Genomic DNA, 21637 nt, shown 5'->3' on the forward strand with positions numbered 1-21637 from the left:
ACTCCAGCAGTCTTTGATAACTTCCTTGCTGTTAGGTACAAGATATCTCAGGCTCATTCTGTACATTTTCTGTCCTAGACTTGGAATCAGCTCTCTTAAAAATGATACACTATTTCCCCATTATCTATGGGAGAATACATTCCAAGACTCTCAGTGGATGCCTGAAGCTAAAGATAGTACTGAACCCTACCTATATATACTATGTTTTTCCTATACATGCATACATACTTGTGGTAAAGTTTAGTTTATAAATTAGAAATAGTACATATTAACAATAACTAATAGAAACAAATGTAACAAGATAGTATAATAAAAGTTATGTGAATGTGGTCTCTCTCTCTCTCTCTTTCAAAATATCTCATTGGGGCCAGGCAAGGTGGCTCATGCCTATCTATAATTCTAGCACTTTGGGAGGCCAAGGCGGGAGGATTGCTTGAGGCCAGGAGTTCAAGATCAGCCTTGGCAATGACAATAGTGAGGCCCCGTCTCTACAACAAAACAAAAATGAAACCAAAAAATTCTAAAAACAAAAATCTTATTGTACTGTACAATACCTCTTTTGATGATGTGAGATTATAAAATGCTTATGTGATGACATGAATGACATAGGCACTGTGACATTCTGTTAGACTACTATAGACCTTCTGATGATAGATGAGAAGGAGGACTGTCTACTTTGGGTGATCCTGGATCATGCAGCCGTGACGATGTCGATGGTCAGATGTTAGGAGCAGACGATATCAATGACAACAGGCAGGTAGCGTACAGGGTGTGGATACACTTGTCAAAGGAATGATTCACATCCCAAGTGAGACAGGCTGGCTTGAGAGTTCATCATGCTGTTTAGAACAGTACACAATTTAAAATTTATGAATTACTTCTGAAATTTTTCATTTAATATTTTGGGACTGTGGTTGGCCATGGGTAACTGAAACCTTGAAAAGTGAAACCATGAATAAGCGGGGACTACTGTGTAATCTGAGTGTCGGGCTGTTCATTGCTACTAGGTTACCACTGCATCTAAGCTTTTTCAGGAAATAAAAGATTACGAGGCTCTTACTTCTTTTTTTTTTCCTGACACAGGGTCTTGCTCTGTTGCCCATGATGGAGTGCAGTGGCCTCATCATAGCTCACGGCAACCTCAAACTTCTGGGCTTAGGCAATCCTCTTGCCTCAGCCTCCTGAGTAGCTGGGACTACAGGCTCATATCACCACACCTGGCTAATTTTTCTATTCTTTTGTAAAGATGGGGGTCTCATTCCCACCACACCTGGCTAATTTTTCTATTCTTTTGTAAAGATGGGGGTCTCATTCCTGTTCAGACTAGTCTCAAACTCCCACTTCAGCCTCTCAAAGTATTAGGATTACAGATATGAGCCACCTCGCCCAGCCTTGTTTTCCTGTTTGTATCTTTTCTCTCTTACACAGAAAGTTTTGGATCTTAACACATTAACATAATCATTTGCTTTATATTATCCATAAAAGTTTCAAAGTGATATTTTTTTTACTAACAATTAGACTATTAAAAAATTCAGAATTTGCCTTTTGTCCTTAGAATACATATTTCTAAGAATACACAGTCGATGTGTTGTGTTCTAAAAAAGCTAAAAATAGTTCTGTTCTTTGTATGGTTATGTTTCAACTTGATATACACTTAAGTTCATTTGTTTTAGAACAATCTTTTTGGTACTTTGTTAGACAATGTTCTTTGTCTTATAAGCATCATTAGAAAATAGTTTTCTTTAAGCTGCAATGAGAATTGAGGTTAAAAGATAGAAGAAATGGGAAAAATCAGCCCTGGGACCTCATCTTCCTACTTATATGCATCATTTAATAGTTCACCAATGATTTCACAGCAATTCATCCAGGATCCTCGAATAAACTGTTCCCTGACAAAACATTTTAATCATTGCCTCAATTTAGATAATCCTGGTCATGTCATGAACATTGAAGCCTTAATGTTTGAAGGCTCTGTTTGTTCTTGAATACCAAAGCCTACTGATATATTGAATATGTTTTCTAACACTGTTAATAGTCATATTTACTGAACTGAAATAGTTATGATTAGAAAAAGAAATCCTAGCCAGAAATTCCCTTTGAGGTCAAATTTTTTCTTTACATGAAATTGAATTAATCTTTTGCTTTGGTAAAAAGCACACACACACTCGCACACACACACACACACTTCTTTTTTAAAAATAGACTTTATTTTTTATTTTTTAAAGTTAATAGTCTTACTGGTTAGACTTTATTTTTTAGAGTGGTTTTAATTTCATAGCAAAATTGAGAGGAAGGTACAGAGATTTCTTATATATCCCCTGGCCTGCAAATGTATAGCCTCCCAATTATCAAAGTCCTCCGCTGGAGTGGTACATTTGTTACCCGTGATGAACTTACATTGACACGTCATTATCAACCAAAGTCCATAGTTTACATTAGGATTCACTCTCGTTGTCGTACATTCTATGGGTTGGGACAGGTGTATAATAATATGTATTCACCATTACAGCATCCTACAGAGTAGTTTCACTGCCCTAAAAAATCCTCTGTGCTCTGCTTGTTCATCCCTTCCTCCCCCCAACTCTGGAAACCACTGATCTTTTCATTGTCTCCATAGTTTTGCCTTTCCCAGAATGTCATACAGTTGAAATAACGCAGTATATAGACTTTTCAGATTGTTTTCTTTCACTTAGTAATATGCATTTAAGGTTCCTCCATGTCTTTCCATGGCTTGATGGCCCATTTCTTTTTAGCCTTGAATAATATTCCATTGTCTGGATATACTAGAATTTATCCAGTCACCCACTGAAGGACATATTGGTTGCTTCCAGGTTTTGGCAATTATGAATAGAGCTGCTATAAATATCCATGTGCAGGTTTTCGTGTGAATATAAATTTTCAACTTTTTTCGGTAAATACTAAGGAGCACAATTGCTGGATTGCATAGCAAGAGTATGTTCAGTTTTGTAAGAAACTGCCAAACTGCCTTTCAAAGTGGCATTCACACCAGCAATGAGTGAGACCTCCTGATGTTCCTCATCCTTGCCAAGCTTTGGTGTTTTCAGTGTTCTGGATTTTGGCCATTCTAACAGGTGTGTAGTCACTTCTTTCTTCATCTCTATTGTTAGCCAGACTGCATTGTTTACTATGTATGAAACATCCTTTCGCGACTGTGGGAAAAGCATGTTTAAATAGAAAAATATGAGAACTCTGAAGTCAGATGGAACTGGTTTTATGCAGCCTAAAAGTTACTAAAAACTGTAATAAATTGCCTAACTATTTACAGACTTGGTATCCTTAGCTGTAAAAAGGTTGCAATAATACGTACTTACAGAGAGTTATCCTGAGCAGTAAATCAGGTCCCAAATGTAAAGCGGCTAGCACAGTGTCGGGTCTACAACAGGGGTTTAATAATCATCATCCTTCTCTCAACCTAAAAACCTTTTAAGACAAACATAAATAGAAGAATTTGTTCTATCTTGAAGATGATTGCTAGTACAGTTCTGCTTCTCTTCATTCTTAGGTCATTTTGTGTAAGTCAACTCTACAGTAAAAGGAGTACCAAACTGAGCTCTTATTTATTACTTCAGTTGGTCAGGAAGTTAATGTACTAAGCAATCTTTTAAGTCCTTCTAAATTATACAGGGTACTGAAATAATATAAAAATATGGCTATTGTAATCAGAGATTTTCCTACTGGCTACCAGACAGGGCATCCTAAAGAGTTTCTGGAGGAAAGGAAGTCGCTGTCGCCAGAGTCGGACCCTCCGCTCCGCCAACCTGTCCCCGAGCCAAGCACAAGCAGTCGGAGAGACCTTCAAGCAGCGCTGCAACTTCGAACCAAGGGTAGAAGATGTTCGATGATCCGAGAGCAGCATCCTACCAAAATCCCGGTGATAACAGAACTACACAAGGATGAGAAGCAGCTTCCTATCCTGGATAAAACCAAGTTTCTCGTACCTGATCATGGCAACATGAGTGAACTCATCAAGATAATTAGAAGGTGCACTTACAGCTCGGAGCTAATCAAGCCTTCTTCCTGCTGGTGAACTGACACAGGATGGTGAGCGTCTCCACGCCTGTCTCGGAGGTGTAGGAGAGCGAGAAGGATGAAGATGGGGTCCTGTACATGGTATATGCCTCCCAGGAGATGTATGGAATGAAATTGGCAGTGTAAGACCAGAAAAATGCATTGATTCTAGAACCTTTTAAACCCTTACCAAAGAAAAAAGGGACGTTATCAACTGAGATTGATCAGTTCATCTAATCACAGATCATCAAAACAGTAGTGTTCCCACCTCCTGGAGTTTGGGGAAGTTGTTTTTGTATTTCAGACAGAAAAAACTGTGCTCCAAGTGAGCACATTCAGCTTTGGAAAACTATCTCATTTAAGCTAGGCTATCTTGTTTTCAAATCTTAGAAGTTTAAAATAAAATACTTTGCATTCTAAGTTACAAAAAAAAAAAAAAAGAACTTCTAGAGGGAGATCCTGAATTTGTCAGGGTCGCTCCAGAAAAGCTACAAGTTTCATCTCATTCTTTGGAGAGCTTTTACTCCAATTCAAATTGCATTTTCTCATCCAGAGTAAAATACAGCACAAGACTTTTAATTCCAATTCTTAATTTCATCTCAATAGTCAGACTTCTGATGGGAGCAATGCTTTCCTTAGGGTTGACACTTTTTGTTTCTTGGTAAGTAATCCTTTTATTGTTTGCCAGTTGTTGAAAAGACAAGGGAAGAGAGCATTCTCCAATAGTTTTGTGTTTTTACTGCAACAAAAGTACTTCCCCTAAACCACTATAATAGTAACTTTCAGAGTTGTTCTCCACAGAGCACATGTTCCAAAAAATTTAAATGTATATTATGTCAAAAACTATATATGCATTTGGTAATGCTGGTTTAAAGAGAGTTAAAGAGAGTCCTTTTATGCAGAATTTCTCAAAACCTTAAATATACTAATATATATTAATCTTCCAAAGGGGGCATGCAGAACTTCCTAAACTTACCTGATCCTGGATCCCTTATTTCACAGAGCAACTTGGGAGTATCATTCATTGTTCCACAGAACACATTCTGGGAAACAATGTCTTATATTAATTTAAAACTACAGGTAAGAGGGACATTGGACCAATGTGTCTCCAACATACATTCAGTTTTCAGGAGAGTATAAATTCTTGTTTGCTTTGGCCATTGAAACAATTGTTTGGCTATAGGAAACAGAAACCCACTGCAAATCCATTTAAACAGAAAATGAAAGTTCTTGGTAGCATACAGGGGTTATCTCCCAGAGTCCAAGGTCAGAAATATACAGGGTTATAAGAGGCCTAGGTTTTAAAACCGGAAACTCAGAACTTGTGATTACTCTCTCCTCTCTCAATATCTGCAGGACCATATATAGGGTTGATTGCCTATCCCTCTTCCTGCCTGCCTGTTTCGTTTTTCTCTTTTTTTTTTAGGATAGTTCTCTTTGTTCCTGTCAAGAAATTGTCTGACATAGCCCCAATTCTATGTTCTCCTTTAAGTAGCTGATATTTTTTATTGCTATGTTCTAAGTCTAGCTTCTAGAGAGAAAAAAAGAATCTTGATTTGCCCAGCTTGGGTCAGGTTTTCATGTGCCCTTAGTCCAATCTACTGTGGCTGAAGGGTTCATGTGCTATAAACAGGAAGGCCTAGGTCTACCCCCTCACTCAGTGAGAAAAATGAATCCTTCTTAGAGTGAAGCAGCCATGGGATGATAGTTACTACCAAAGTAACATAAGTCATGACTTCTAAGAATTCTCTTAGGGCAGCCTTGATTATAGTATTTCATATACAGTTTAAGCATCCCTAATCAGAAAACCTGAAATCCAAAATGCTCCAAAATCTGAAACTATTTTCTTCTTCTTTTTTTATTGATGCATAATATTTGCACATACTTATGGGGTACATTGGATATTTTGATACATGCATACAACGATCAAATCAGGGTAACTGGGATATCCATCATCTCAAACATTTATCATTTCTTTTTGTTGAGAACATTTGAAACTTCTTGAGTGCTGATATGATGCCACAAGTGGAAAATTCCACACCTGACTACATGTGATACCTCACAGTGAAGACGTTAAGTGGAGACTGAAAGCCACCATTTGTTGTTGCTGTTAACAGCTGATGCAGGCATTCTGGTGATGTTACTGTGCTGCTTAGTTTCCCTGAACACATTTTTTTTTTCACTGTATTAATGGTATGTCATATTTTTTACTGTTAAATACTTATGTGAGAATAAGTATAAGAAAATGATTGCTTATCAGTAGCATATAAATTCAGAGTCAGGAATGATGGTGATGCCAAACAACCATAGACTGTTCACATGGGTGGTTGAGATAGTGACACCTTTGCTTTATGAGAGTTCAATGTACACAAACTTTGTTTCATGCACAAAATTATTAAAAATATTGTATAAAGGTTGGGTGTGATGGCTCATAACTGTAATCCCAGCACTTTGGAAGGCTAAGTCAGGAGGATCATGTGAGCCCAGGAGTTTAAGACCAGCCTGGGCAACATAGCAAGCCCCTATCTCTACAAAAAATTAAAAAAATAGCTGGGTGTGATGACACACGCCTATAGTCCTAGCTACTCAGAGACTGAGGCAGGGGGATGGCTTGAGCCCAGGAGTTAGAGGCTATAGTGAGCTATGATCATGACACTGCACTCCAGCCTGGGTGACAGAGTGAGACTTTGTCTCTATTAAAAAAAAAAATCTATCTATCTATGGGGTATATATATAGATATATATAGAGAGAGCGAGAGTACAAAGTTATCTTCAGGCTATGTGTATAAGGTGTATATAAAACATGAATTTTGTGTTTAGACTTGGGCCCTATCCCTAAGGTATACCATTATGTATATGCAAATATTCCAAAATCTGAAAAAATTCAAAATCTGAAACCGAAAACACTGTGACCAAACCCAAAATCTGTGACCCAAAACACGTTGGGTCACAAGCATTTTGGATAAGGGATACTCAACCTGTACTATAATACCAAGTTGATTTACAAAGAAAGTTCTTCACAGAATCTATATGTGCATGAATACTGTGTTAGGCATTATCACTATTTATCAATACCTAATTCTCCTCTACTTCTGGGTACAAGGAAGATTCCTAGCCCCTTGAAATTAGATGTGGCCATGTGACTTAACTTGGCCAATGAAATGCTACTTTGGGGTAAGAGAGTTTTGATATGGAAGTGTTTTGAGACTGAAGCAGCCTAAAGTGCTGAGCCAACTAGTGGAGAGCTGGCAGATCTCCAGTGGTCTTAATATAAGAAAAGTACTTAAGCTCTTCAAATTCTGGTTGTCTAGATGGTAGTATACTATAATCTAGCCTATTCTGACTAGTACAAATATTCTTTGAAATGAACAACACAGGTTCAAAACTGTAATGAAGATGAAATATTATGCTGAGCTGATGTTAAATTGAGAGGCCATGAGTTTGGTGACCTAGGCCCATGCATAAGATTCCCCAATTTCTAATTCAGTTGATGGGACCCTGGTGACATATTTTGGTAAGCAACCTTCCTTTCCATGATGGGAATTTTCAGTGTCTTGTAAAAATTAATAAAAATATTATTTTCACATGCTCTCATTTTATAACACCATTAAGTGTTCAATGTTTCCCTCCTGAACTAGGTGTGCCAACATTTATTACATTACAATTTTTATACATTACATTAGGTGACCACCAATGCCACTACATCTCTCAGAATTACCATACTCTACTCAAGGTGCTATCTTGAAAAAATGGTTCAGAAAGTGTAATGGACACTGTCGGTGTCCTCATTTTGCTCTGATATCTATCCATATCTCACACAGCCATGTGCTTCAGAGGAAGTTCACTTCTCCTCTAGCTCCAAGGATGAACTAAATGGTCTAAGTGTAACCCTATTTTCCCTGCCAGTGTTTGGTCCAGGTATACGCATGAGATCCAGTTTTGCCCAGAGAAATGGAAGAAGTCAGCTAGAGGGCTCTGAAACATGTTTCCTTTTTTCTAAGAGAGAGCTACTGGAGAGATGGTTCCTCCCTCTGCACCCCATACCCTGTCCCATACTGTCATTTCTGGTTGTGTTGCTAGAACTGCTACAACAGTCTTCTTGCTGTTAGCCTGAGGACGAAACCAGAGGAAGCCCAGTGAAGATAGAGCCGTGACATAGAAAGAACCAGGATTCTTAGAAATAGAGTTGAGCTATTGAATCTATCAGCCCTGAAGTTCTCCCTCTGTGTACTTTGTTATACAGGATAAATTTTCATAGACTCAGAATCTGTTACTTGTAGCTAAAAGCATCAATTAGCTAATATGCAGGCAATATATTTGCTTTTCTGGGTTAGCATATGCTTTTTTATGTTGCCTCTGGGGAAACAGTATGTAACTTTTAAGCACTGTCTGGTATATAATATCAGAAGTCCTAGAAATAAGTGAAAATCGAGGTGGTTTATTTTAAGCTTTCAAATTGTAGTTTAAATACTTAAGTATCCTTCTATATATTTTACCAGGTTCTTATATAGTTATTCATGTAATTACTTGTCTACCCCATTAAATTGCAAGCTCCTTGGGGACAACGACCATATTTATCTTATTCTTTACTGCTCCAAAGCCTAGAGCACTTCCTGGGATGGAGTAAGTGCTCAAGAACATAATTTTATGTGAACGACACCAGCAAAAATATGAATAGGATATTCTAAACACATGGGACTATTTTCTGGACACTGTATATGACAGTAAGCTTAGTGTAGAGAGAGAAAAAAATCTGACATAGGTAATAGAAAAATGCTACTTAATAACTCCAGAGTAGTTATTTTTTTGCAAGCTGTCCCTTCCCCTGTAATGTTAATTATCAGGATTCAATTTCCCTTTCAGTGTAGTTATTACAATTATTTTGTTTTCTGTTATGCCTCTAACAGATGTGGACAGAGCTGGCCCACAGGTGTAGTTAAACCCTGCAAGCGCATGGTGAACATGTTGCTGCTCCTATTTTCCTCCTTTCCTCCCCGCCCCCTCTGTATATTCTTGCTGTCTCCTGTCCCTTAGCTTTCTGAACAGGATCAGTAAATCTGAATTTCCAACTAAGCTGGTCTGTATTGGGGGATGAATTATTGACCTAAACCACTCTCTAGATCCTTTGTGACCTTAGTTCACCTCATTTGATCCCTGGTCATTGGCTGAAGCGTAAGAACGAAAGAAAAATCTGCAAATATAGCAGAATGAAAATAGGGGCTGTCTATTTTTTCCATTTCATTGATCTTTCTTCAGTGGCAACCTTATGTTGACCTGAACTGATGGTCTATTCTCATTCCCCCTCTGACAGAAATCTTTTACTCAATTTTCATTTTAGACTGCTTCTGATTCTTTCCTCTAGGCTTCACTTAATCACTTCACCCAACAGGTAGTAAACAGATTTCCCTTTGTGCATAAGGCTCAAGGACAAGTTTTCCTCTATTCAAAGTCCCCTTATTAGGCTTGCCATTAGTGTTAACTCTCAATATCCTGTTTGTTTCACTGAGTCTTCCTTTAGCATGCAGAATAGTAGATATCCACTAGGGTCTTCTCTGAGAACTGCCTGTTTCATTGGTAGAGAGAGGTCTTTCATAGGGATGTTTTGAGTATGTGATCCCTACCAACCTAACCATGGCTGTTTGGACCCTTCATAGAACTTTACCTAAACTGGGCCAATCAGATCTTTCTTGTGAATACAAATTGACTCCCCAGTGACTGTGAGTCAGGAAATAGATAACAGGAAATAGAATCCTGTTATCAGGCAAGTGTTAGTAGCAGCAATTGGCCACCCCTGAAACTCTGCCTGCCTCACTGAGATTTGTGTGGCCTACTTTGGCAAAGTACTTTAAAGTGGTCAATGTTGGTAAGAAAGATGTAGTTACAAACAGAAATAGGTAATTGACTCAATGACTTGATAGTGTGAATTTAAGGGAATGGGTAGATCTGAAAGATATTCAGATTGAAGAAGTAGCTAGATTTAGCCAAAGGGCAGCGGTAAGTTGAAGATGATTCTACTACTCCATGACTGGGGAATGTTTTCAATTAGTATCGGAGTGGTTGGTTGCTGGACAGAAAGGGCTCTTTGGGATTCTTGAGCTTTTTAAGTAATGGTTCCTTTCAGTTTCCACAAGCAGCAATGTGAACCCAAGTATAGAACTTCACTACTAAAACAGCAGTAAACGATTCAGAAATTACTTTGTAGAGCTATTCATGAGCGTTATACTGATGGTGGCCACACAATGTGGGCTAGTTAGCACTCTTTTTTTGTAGCTAAAGCGCACCCAGATACCTATTTTATAAATACATGGTTTCGGTGACAAGGGTACTAAATTGAGAGTATTGGTTGGGTGCAGTGGCTCACACCTGTAATGTTTGCACTCCAGGAGGCCGAGGCGGAAGGACTGCTTGACCTAAGGAGTTCAAGACCCAGTTTCTACAAAAAATAGAAAAATTAGCTAGGCTTGGGAGGCTGAGGCAGGAGGGTCACTTGAACCCAGGAGTTTGAGGTTGCAGTGAGCTATGATGATGCCACGGCACTCTACCAGGGGCAACAGTGACACTCTGTCTCAAAAAAAAAAAAAAAAATTGACAGAGTATAAATAGTGCATATTTATGAATGATATTAAGAAAAATAATACAAAACTGAAACCAAATCAAATTGCCTGTGTTCTTGAGAATTTCCAAAATTACAGAGAAAGGTCTTTAATTTACCTCAGCAGGTTACTGTCATAGGACTAAGGAAATCCTTAATGCAATCTTATAAATAGTGGCTCAGTTGCTGTTTATAGGGAGTGCCTATGTGAAAGAATTCTGGTTGAAAGGGAACAGATTTTTTCAGTTACATTGGGCTTTGAAATCTGGCTGAAATCTTACTAATTGTGTGATTTCATCCAAATTAATTTATCTTTCTGATATTGTTCTCTCATCTGTAAAATGGGGATAGTAACCAATTTACACCCTTTTCTTTACTAGCAACTAGTCTCTTTGAAAGAAGCTTCAAGTGTCACAAGTGTTGGACAGCTATTATTACATTCATTGCAACAACTATTTGCCAACTGAAGGCCAGGACTTAAGTGAAAGAATCCCTTCTACAGTGGAGCTCATGGTGTTATGGGTGAGATGGTATGAAACCCTAATATTAACAATAGCTACTATTTATGAGCCTTTCCTCTATGTGCAGGGTACTGTTGTTGCAAGCTTTACGCACATTATCTCATTTTATCCTCACAATAACCTCCTAAGGTGGGTCTCAATAGCCTCACTTTACTCAAGAGGAAATGGAAGCCCAGAGAAGTTAATTTGTCCAGGGTCACCCAGTTAATGAGTGGTGGAGTCCAGATTGGAAACTGTTTCCAAAATTTCAAAGGCCCCTGCTCTTAACCACCAAGAGGAAAAGGGGGCAGATTGGCTGTATTAAACGCAGTGCCAGTGTGAGACGACTCAACTATAGGATGAGGAAGGAATTCTTAGATCATAAGCTTCCTTCACCCTTTTTTCCTTCAACAAGGTGTAACAGTTTCGCATCGTCTGGACTGACTGTAGAAAGTTATAGGAAAAAGGATGGCGGGCAGGGGCTGTGGGGCACGAGGAGCCGGGCTGGCGGCCAGGCGGTCCGCAGGGGCTGGTGTGGCGGTTCGCCCGACCTCAGGCGACCCCGATCTCCAGGCGGGAGGTCAGGGCCAAGGGTGCTTCGAGGTCCAGTGGGTGAAGTGTGAGCCTGCAGGCGCGTGAGCGAGCGTGGGTAGACAACGCGGGCGCACAGCCAGACCGAAGTGGAGATGTGAGGCCCAGAAGCCCACGTGCTGGGAAGGCGGAAGACGCGCACTGCCGAGAGGGCCAGGCTAGAGCCTTGCGGACTCCCCCGGGCCGGTGGCCGCGCGGCTCCTCCCACCCTGCTCCCGCCTCCCCCGGCCTGCCGGGCCAATGGGCGGGGCTCGTGGGCGGGGCGCATGGGCGGGGCGGGGCGCGCGGCCTGCGCGCAGGTGCCGCCCAGCGCCCGGCCCGCCCGTTCCGCCGCCGCCACCGCCGCCGTCGTGCGTGCAGCTTGGGAGAGGGGCCGGGCCTGCGCTCTCTCCTCCTTCCTCCCCGCCTCCGACGGCCGGCAGGACCCGTCTCTGGTTGCCGCTGGGACCCTGTGTCATCGCCCACCCTGAGCACGGTGAGGCCCTCAGGGAGCCCGCGGGCGCGCTCTCCGCCGAATCTTCGGCGCTCGGGCCCCTTGCTCTGAGGCTAGCGCGAGGCCCTGGCCCGGTGGCCAGGATTGGGCGAAGGCGGCGGGTGGCGTGGGGTGTGTAGATGAATGAGGCGCTCCCGGACTAGGCCGCGAGTCCCGAGAGCAGCCCAGCCTCACTCCGGCAAGCCCTGGGGAAAGCCTTCTCCTGAGCCCGGGACTGCCAGTGGCCCCAGTCCGGAGAGGCAAGATGTTGCCTGGGGGCCCGCGTTGTCTGGGCGGCCGGCCACCCCTCGGTAGGCCAGAGGACTGGACAGGCTCTGCTCTTGCAGCTGTTCTCTGGAGGCCTGAGGTTTGGCTGGGAACAGGTGTCAAGACCCAGAGAAGGGAAATCCTTGGCTCTTGGGTTCAGAGATCAGAGGTTGGAATAGTACTTCAGGAGCAGGGCCCCAGCGTGGCTCCAGGAGGTACAACTCACAGCCAGAAGACAGGGACATTTTGGTTCCCAGCTTCTAAGACGTGGGGTTAGCAGTCCTCATGATTTCAGTTTGCAGTAGTAGAGTGGGATTCATTCCGCACGGACACATTTGGAGCCAGAACTGGCAAGGCACAGAGAAAGTTTCAACTTATAAATAAAAAGATTGAGGCCGGGCGTGGTAGCTCACGCCTGTAATCCTAGCACTCTGGGAAGCCCAGGCGGGTGGATCGCTCGAGGTCAGGAGTTGGAGACCAGGCTGAGCAAGAGTGAGACCCCGTCTCTACTAAAAATAGAAAGAAATTATCTGGCCAACTAAAAATATATATAGAAAAAATTAGCCGGGCATGGTGGCACATGCCTGTAGTCCCAGCTACTCGGAAGGCTGAGGCAGTAGGATCGCTTAAGCCCAGGAGTTTGAGGTTGCTGTGAGCTAGGCTGTCGCCACGGCACTCACTCTAGCCCGGGCAACACAGCGAGACTCTGTCTCAAAAAAAAAAAAGATAAAAAATAAAAAAATAAAAAGATTGAATGGGTTCATTTACGATTAGAAGTAACCAAGGTATAGATTTTGGAGATTAATGTTTGTGAGGACTGATGAGCCTGCAGTGCCAAAGGTGGAAGGGACTTGGTTGGAAGGACCCCAATACCTGATGTATATTCATCCATGTGAAAAAGCGCTTGTGGATGATTGGGGAGGATTGGGTTTCAGGTTATAGAGGAATGGTTTGGTTGCTGGTGGCTCTAGAATGGATTTTCTTTGACTCTCATCTCTCTACCTGCTTCCAAAACCTTTCATTCATATAACCATATGTCAAGTTAAGAAACAAAGTGTTTTGTGAGTAATCTGGATGGAAAATTGGTAGCTAAATTTTATCTTTGATTCCTGGTGCCACGTACTTTTATATCAATCTTTATGAGACTTTTAAAGAGTGACTGCTTTGACAACCATCAGAATCAATTATGTTTACAGAACTATTTTTTTTGTTGTTGTCAAAAAATAAAGTAGATTTAGTTCTGTGTTAGTTTTGGATTGATTTATGCAATATGTTTTATTCTTAATCCTTTATTCTATAATATATTTTATGTGGTGAAATGTGCTTTCGCTCCATGGGGATAGTAAAAAGTTTTGTTCATATGTTTGTTTTGATATTTCAGATGCCCCCCAAAAAAGGAGGTGATGGAATTAAACCACCCCCAATCATTGGAAGATTTGGAACCTCACTGAAAATTGGTATTGTTGGATTGCCAAATGTTGGGTAGGTAAACATTGGGGCTTTTCTTATTTTCATTTTGTAAATATTTTGGGTCTTATTCTAGAAATGGGAACTCATGAGTTAATTAAAATTTAAGTTGAAGAAAAGAGGCCAGGAAGCTGGAATATTAATGTTGCAAAATTAGGCTTTAGTTTAGATATATTTTATTGATGTCAGTGCTGGCTGGCTATGTGTGGTACCTGCCTAGGCTGGCTACTAGAGGCCATGCATCGGATACTTTAGGAAATAATTTTAAAAGCCCCATTATAAATTTGATTAGATTCTTGGGAGACTAGGGTGAATTTTTCCTGGAGAATGAGGTGACAGTTGTGAACTTAATATTGGAACTTGGTAGATAAAATGGTTACCATTATAAAGTATCTAAATCTGAAAGTTGTGAGAACAAAAATATGAGTTTTGTAATGCTTTTAAAATTAAAGTGAATCATGTATTTACAAATAAGAGACTGATAGGAAATATATGAGAGCTTTATCATACATATCTATATATACATAAATATACGAAGTCAGTTTTTTTCATTTTCACTTTTATTTTAATTTTTTTGAGATGGGCTCTTGCTCTATTACTCAGAGTGGAGTGCAATGGTGTGATCTTAGCTCATTGCAGCCTCGAGCTGCTGGGCTCAAATGATCCTCTTGCCTCAGCCCCCTTAGTAGCTGGGACTATAGGCTTGTGCCACTATACTTGGCTAATTTTTCTTATTATTTTTTTTTAGAGACAAGGTCTTGCTATGTTTCCCAGGCTGGTCTCCTACTACTGGCCTGAAGCGATCCTCTCACCTCAGCCTCCCAAGTAGCTGGGATTACACTTTGCCTGGCTTGCTTTTTTCATTATTTATGCTTCTATTATAATACCTTTCACAAACCTTAAAACACAAAGTGTCTCAAAAGTGATTAGGGTGTACTAATGGGTAACAAATCAAATATGGATTTGTGAAAGTGACTGAGGGTATTTTGGAATGTGCTTTGGGCTTTTAGATTAGTGGCAAGTAGGACAACCATGGTCTTCCCTGTGTTCCTTGGAGCCCCTATCATAGACATTCCTCAGTGACTGCAGCATGGTGTGACCAAGTAAGGGACTTCTTAAATTCTTGTAGTGTAAAACATGAACAAGTGTGGCTATCCTAATTTCAGTCTTTTCCTGGAGCTGGAGAAGTTTGCATTTTGAAGGGGTTTCCTGCTGTGTTATAGTCTGCTTGCACAGTAAGTCTAAACAGGGAGTGGAAATATAAGCAAAACAAATAATCAAAGATACTGTAGAGTGCTATCAATAAACTTGAAAGCAAGGTTTCATTATATATCATTATATATTTTGTGAGCTTTATTGCACTAGTAAAGAAGACATAGTTTTTAAATATTATATACTTTTATTCTAGAATTGCTGCAGTCAGTGCAACTTGACTTTAAATGGGACCGCTTTAAAATGGGCCATATTAAGCATTTCCTATATGTATAGTCAGCCCTCCATATCCGCGGTTCTGCATCCTCAGATTCAGCCAATCTTTGATCAAAAATATTCGGAAAAAACCAATAAAACACAGCAATACAATAATAAAAAATAGTACAAATGAAAAACAATACAGTATAACAACTATTTGCCTATCATTTACATTGCATTAAGTATTAATTTTATACTATGTTACTGTATATAAGGGGCTTGAGCATCCACGGATTTTGGTATGCTCAGGGATCCTGGAACCAATCCTCCACAGGTACAGGGATGACTGTATAAGCTTTTTAGTCATAGAATATAATAAAATCAGTGTACATGAAAATAACTTAAAAATATTTTGTTATCTAGTATAAGTGTGCTGTTTATGCTTTTAAATCAGATACTACCCCCTCCAGTTTCATCGAGGTATACTTTACAAACAGTAAACTTCACTCATTTTAGATGAATTTTGGCAATTGTATTTGGTTGTAAAGGCTTCTTTTTGTAGAATGATCTTATTTTACCTAATGATATCAAGTAGGGTTCTTTGTAAGCAACACAAATTCTAGCTATTTTAAGCAAGCAAAAACAGTTTATTGGAAGGATAGAATTGGAAGAGGAGCTGAACGGCCAGGCCTCAGGAGGGACGGGAGCCAGGGTGATGCTGGCAGAAATGGGTCTGTGTGGAGCTCAGCCACATGCACTCCTAAACTTTTGGGTGTTTCTCATCCCTGACTGCCTCTCCTGTGATTCAAATTCCTGAGTAAGGAAATCTGACTGGACGTGTTTACCTCTGGGTAGGTCTACAAGAAATAGATTGGGGAGGGAGCAGTTCTCTAAAGGATGGCCTGCTGATCAGATATAAGGATATTCAGTTACAGGAACCATCTAAAGAATCTCTTGATTTTTAGCTGAGTGAAGAAGAAGAGTTGCTTTTTAGATAATCAGATATCAGGCTGATTGTCTAGAAACTTATAGGTAATATTTATAGCTAATCTGATATTTACTTAACACTGTATGTCAGTCACTATTCTGAATACTTTATATATATTTTATCTAATTTAATAAGCTGTTTGACATTCCCCTTAATTAGAATGGGATTGTGGTGTTCTTAATTATTGGTATATTTCTAGTGCCTAGACTGGTGTTAGGAACATAGTGTAGGTAGGTATTCAGTATTATTTGAGAATAGGATAAATATTTCCCCTTTGATGGCTGTTTGTAGATTTAAAGATAAGAAGAAATGTTTTAGTGAAGTAGAAGGAATATGGAAAGAATATAGAGGCTGGGTGCAGTGGCTCACAACTGTAATCCTAGCACTCTGGGAGGCCGAGGCAGGAGGATCCCTTGAGCTCAGGAGTTTGAGGTTGTTATGAGCTAGGCTGACAACACGGCATTCTAGCCTGGACAGTAGAGTGAGACTCTGTCTTAAAAAAAAAAAAATATGGAGATTTGATTTCTAATTCTGTACTGCTTTTTCTTACCTGAGTGATCCTTTATAAATTAGCTCCTCTTGGACCAGTGTATTGTGTGTGTGAGGCTTAGAGGGTGTTGGAGGAAACTACATTTTGATACAGCATTCTAGACTTCTTTACTTCTGTCAAGGACAGCTCTTCTTATTGCTACCACTGCATTAGATGGAGTTAGGTTCAATTAAGAGTGTCAGGCTGACTGATGTGGCTCATACCTGTAATCCCAGCACTTGGGAAGCTGAGGTGGGAGGATCACTTGAGGCTAGGAGTTCGAGACCAGCCTGGGCAACATAGGGAGACCTTGTCCCTACTAAAAATTTAAAAATTAGCCAGGCATATTGGCATGCACCTGTAGTCCCAGCTACTTGGGATCGCCTGAACTCAGGAGTTGGAGGCTGCAGTTAGCCATGATCGCACCACTGCACTCTAGTTTGGGCAACAGAACAAGGTCAGAAAACCCCAGATAACCTTGGCTCAAATGGAAGTTTCTTTTTTATGTAGAAGTGTGAAAGTGTGCATTTTGCACTATGGATTGATATGGTGGATCTGCTTCGTGAAGTTGTCAGGAACCTGAGCATGCAGTCTGTAGGCATGGTCCAAAGTGTTGTGAATTCCAGGCAGCTGGTATCCACAGGGTCAAAAGGCCAAACTTGGCCAGTAGTCTCTTTTCCCTGTAAACTAGTATGTCATGCTTCTGCTGACATCCCTTTGTCCAGAATTTAGTTGTAAGGAAGGCTAGGAAAGGCAGTACTTATTGATGGCTGTATTTCAGTTAATAATTCTATTACACTGAAAGAAGGGGAGATTAGATGTTGGGGACAGCTAGTATACTCTGTCAAACACTCAGGAACTGCCCCAGGGGAGTAATTGTCTTGCTTAGCTGATGATTCTGGGAATGTGTTTTCAGTGTTCCCATGACTTGCCTTCTCCCAATTTGACGGAAACCAGTCACAGAGTCTGTAAAAGATGTTTACTATTGCTGAGGGAAAAGGTTGTAGGAAATGAAAAAAAAAAAAAAAAAAAATCACCAGGTAATTATCATCATTGTTTTAGGTATCTGTTGTTGTATAGTAAACCACTCCAAAGGTTCATGGTTTAAAACAACAATTTATTATTTTTTACAATTCTGTGCATTAGTGTCTTTGTTTGTGTTGCTATAAAGGAATACCTGAGGCCAGGTAATTTATAAAGAGGTTTATTTGGCTCACAGTTCTACAGGCTGTATAAGAAGTATGGTGCCAGCATCTGCTTCTGGCGAGGGATTCAGTCTGCTTCCACTAATGGCAGAAGGAGAAGGGGAGTGGGTGGGTGCAGATATCACATGATGAGAGAGTGGGTGAGACAGAGAGAATGAGAGAGAGAGAGAGAGCGCCTCCTAATTTTGGCGTGTACTAATGAATCTTGCTTGAAACAGTTATTATTGTGGTATTTACCAAATGGTGATTAAAAAATTTCCCTTGTTTCTTCTACATTTATAGGAGCAATGGAAATTCTATTGTATAGAATTGTAAAGAAGTGCTCTCCCATTTATTCATGTATAATATTTGATTATTTTTGTCAGTATAGATTCTCATTTTCTTTTGTTGGTTATAATCCATTATTGTTATTATTTATTTTGTTGTTCAGATTGCCCAGATTTGGTTATTAGGAGCCTTCATGTTCACTCATATTCCTTTGACATGTCTCTTTTATTTTTCGAGTACTTTCTCCTTTCTGGTAACACAGTGTGTTTCAGCCTTATTTATACTCTCTCTGCCTCAGCCTTAGAATACACAAATTTTGGGGTAGACGTATTTTTTCATTTCTTTATACTTATTTGAGAGACTGCCAAACTATTTTCCAAAGTGATTGTACTATTTTACATTCCCACCAGCAGTGTATGTGGGTTCCGGCTAATCCACATGCTCGCCTGCTTGTTACTATCTTTTTGATTATAGTCAAGGTGTGACATTTTTGGTTTGTGTTTTCTTGATGGCTAATGATACTGAGCATCTTTTCATGTGCTTATTACGTCTTCATTTTTTTTCATTGTTTGGCTAGCTCATCTGTCTAAACATTGTTTTTTTGTTTGTTTATTTTGAGATAGTGTCTTACTCTGTCACCCAGGCTGGAGTGCAGTGACATCACCATAACTCACTGCAACCTCAAATGCTTAGGCTCAGGCAATCCTCCTGCCTCAACCTCCCGGGCATTTGCCACCATGCCCGGCTAATTTTTTCTATATATATTTTTAGTTGTCCATATAATTTCTTTCTATTTTTAGTAGAGATGGGGTCTCACTCTTGCTCAGGCTGGTCTCGAACTCCTGAGCTCAAACGATCTGCCTGCCTCAGCCTCCCAGATTGCTAGGATTACAGGCGTGAGCCCCTGCACCCAGCCCTGTGTCTTATTTTTTAACAAAAAAGTTTAGAATGTAAAAAAAAAAAAAAATTAAAAATGGACCAAAGTTTATAGAATACAATTATAAAGAAAGAAAATATTTTTGGGGCCGGGCGCGGTGGCTCACGCCTGTAATCCTAGCTCTGGGAGGCCGAGGCGGGTGGATCGCTCGAGGTCAGGAGTTCGAGACCAGCCTGAGCAAGAGTGAGACCCCGTCTCTACCAAAAATAGAAAGAAATTATCTGGCCAACTAAAAATATATATACAAAAAAATTAGCCGGGCATGGTGGCTCATGCCTGTAGTCCCAGCTACTCGGGAGGCTGAGGCAGTAGGATCGCTTAAGCCCAGGAGTCTGAGGTTGCTGTGAGCTAGGCTGATGCCACGGCACTCACTCTAGCCCGGGCAACAAAGTGAGACTCTGTCTCAAAAAAAAAAAAAAAAAAAAAAGAAAATATTTTTGTATAGCTGTACAATGTATTTGTGTTTTAAGCTAAGTATTATTACAAAAGAATCAAAAAGTTAAAAAAAAGAAATAGTTCATAAAGTAAAAAAGTTACAGCATGCTATTATTAATGTATTACTGAAGAAAGCATAAATTTAAAAAAATAAATTTGGTATAGTTTGAGTGTATAGTATTTATAAAGTCTATAGTAGTGTACAGTAATGTGCTAGGCCTTCACATTCACTCATTAAGTCATCCAGAGCATCTTCCAATCCTGTAACCTCCATTCATGGTAAATGCTCTATACAGGTGTACCATTTTTTAAACTCTATTTTTACTGTACCTTTTCTATGTTTAGATATGTTTAGATATGCAAGTACCTATCATTGTGTTACAATTGCCTACAGCATTCAGTATGGGAACCTGCTCTACAGGTTTGTAGCCTAGGAGCAATAAGTTATACCATATAGCCTAGGTGTGTAGTAGGCTATACCATCTAGGTTTGTGGAGGTATACTCTGTGATGTTCACACAATGACAAAATTGTCTAAGGACTCATTTCTCACAATGTAGCCCCATTGTTAAGGTATGCATGAATGTAAATGTATGTATTAATAGATAGTATCCTGCTGAGGCTCTGATTATTTCCTTCTCCAATCTTTTTTCCTCTCTATGCTTCATTTGGGTAGTTTCTATTGCTCCGTCTTCAATATTTTTTCTTTGCAGTGTACAATCTGCTGTTAATCATATGCAGTGTATTTTCATTTCCATTTCATTTTATTTCAGATATTGTATTTTTTATACAATACTTGTCTGTGGATATTTTTCATGTCTTTCATTTCCCTCTTTATTATCTTTATATTTCCCTTCATATCCTTCAGAAAATTTAAAAAATTTATAACATTTATTTTAAGGTTCTTTTATGCTAATTTCATCATCTTGGTCATTACTTGGGTTTGTTTGTATTTATTGACTTTTATCCTGATTTTGACATATATTTCCCTGCTTTTTTGTGTGCTTTATAATTTTTATTGGATTCCAGACACTGTAGATTTTATGTTGAGTGCTGAATTTTGTTGTATTCCTTCAAAGAGTGTTGGACCTTGGTATGGCATGTAGTTACTTGTGTATCATCTTAATTGTCTTGAGGCTTCCTATTATGTTTTCTTATGATGGGTTTAAACACTTTTTTTGTTCTGGTGTTGTGTTAGCCCTAGTACTAAGATGTGACCCTTTTGAGAACTATCCAAATTCCCTTATATTACAAGATCTCTGCACTTTGACTGATAGATTGGAATGTAAACTATCTCTGTGTGAGCCCTGAGAATCGTTCATCCTGCTACTTTTGGGTGGTTCTTTCTTTGACCTTGTGGAGATTGAACTTACTCATGCGCAAATCATTACTCATCCATATTCTTGAGGGGACCCTCTGCAGCTCCTGACTTTCTAGTACACTCTCCTGAAAATTCTGGCTGGTTGCCTTGGTCTCCTAACTCTTATCTCAGTGTCCTCAACTTGGCATGACTACTGGGTTGTGTTGGTTCCTTCTTCCCGTGGCTTTTAAATCATCATTAGGCAGTAAGCTGGGAGTAATTGTAGAGCTTAGTTTATTTGTTTTTCTTATCTGCTTTCCTATTTACTCTTTTCTGTTATTTAGTAGTCATTGTGTTCCTTGCAAGTACTTCATAGATAAATGCATTTTCTTTTAAGTCTATTCATTTTTATTATTAAGCATCACCACATAATTTCAGATAGATTTTTTTTTTTGCTTATTAATTTCGAATTGACCGTTGAATAATGCGGGTTAGGAATGCTGACCCCTCACGCAGCCGAAAATCCACGTATAATTTTTGACTCCCCCCAAACTTAACTGCTAATAGCCTACTGTTGACTGGAAGCCTTATCAATAACATAACAGTCGTCAATTAACCTGTATTTTGTATGTTGTATGTATTATGTACT

General features: G+C 39.8%; 1 protein-coding gene and 1 pseudogene across 1 annotated transcript in view; both read left to right on the forward strand.

Moving 5' to 3' along the window:
- The first annotated feature begins 707 nt into the window (after nucleotides 1-707).
- On the forward strand, nucleotides 708-4176 carry LOC123644118 (annotated as a pseudogene).
- A 7764-nt stretch (nucleotides 4177-11940) lies between these two features.
- OLA1 (Obg like ATPase 1) overlaps nucleotides 11941-21637 on the forward strand; it is a 165742-nt gene continuing 156045 nt past the window's right edge. The window contains exons 1-2 of the mRNA XM_045558942.1: nucleotides 11941-12187; nucleotides 13833-13933. Coding sequence (XP_045414898.1) covers nucleotides 13833-13933 — 101 coding nt within the window. The 5' untranslated portion in view covers nucleotides 11941-12187. The remainder of the gene's footprint in view (nucleotides 12188-13832; nucleotides 13934-21637) is intronic.

Source organism: Lemur catta, chromosome 8 (assembly GCF_020740605.2).
Source record: "Lemur catta isolate mLemCat1 chromosome 8, mLemCat1.pri, whole genome shotgun sequence".
In the NCBI taxonomy this organism is placed as follows: Eukaryota; Metazoa; Chordata; class Mammalia; order Primates; family Lemuridae; genus Lemur; species Lemur catta.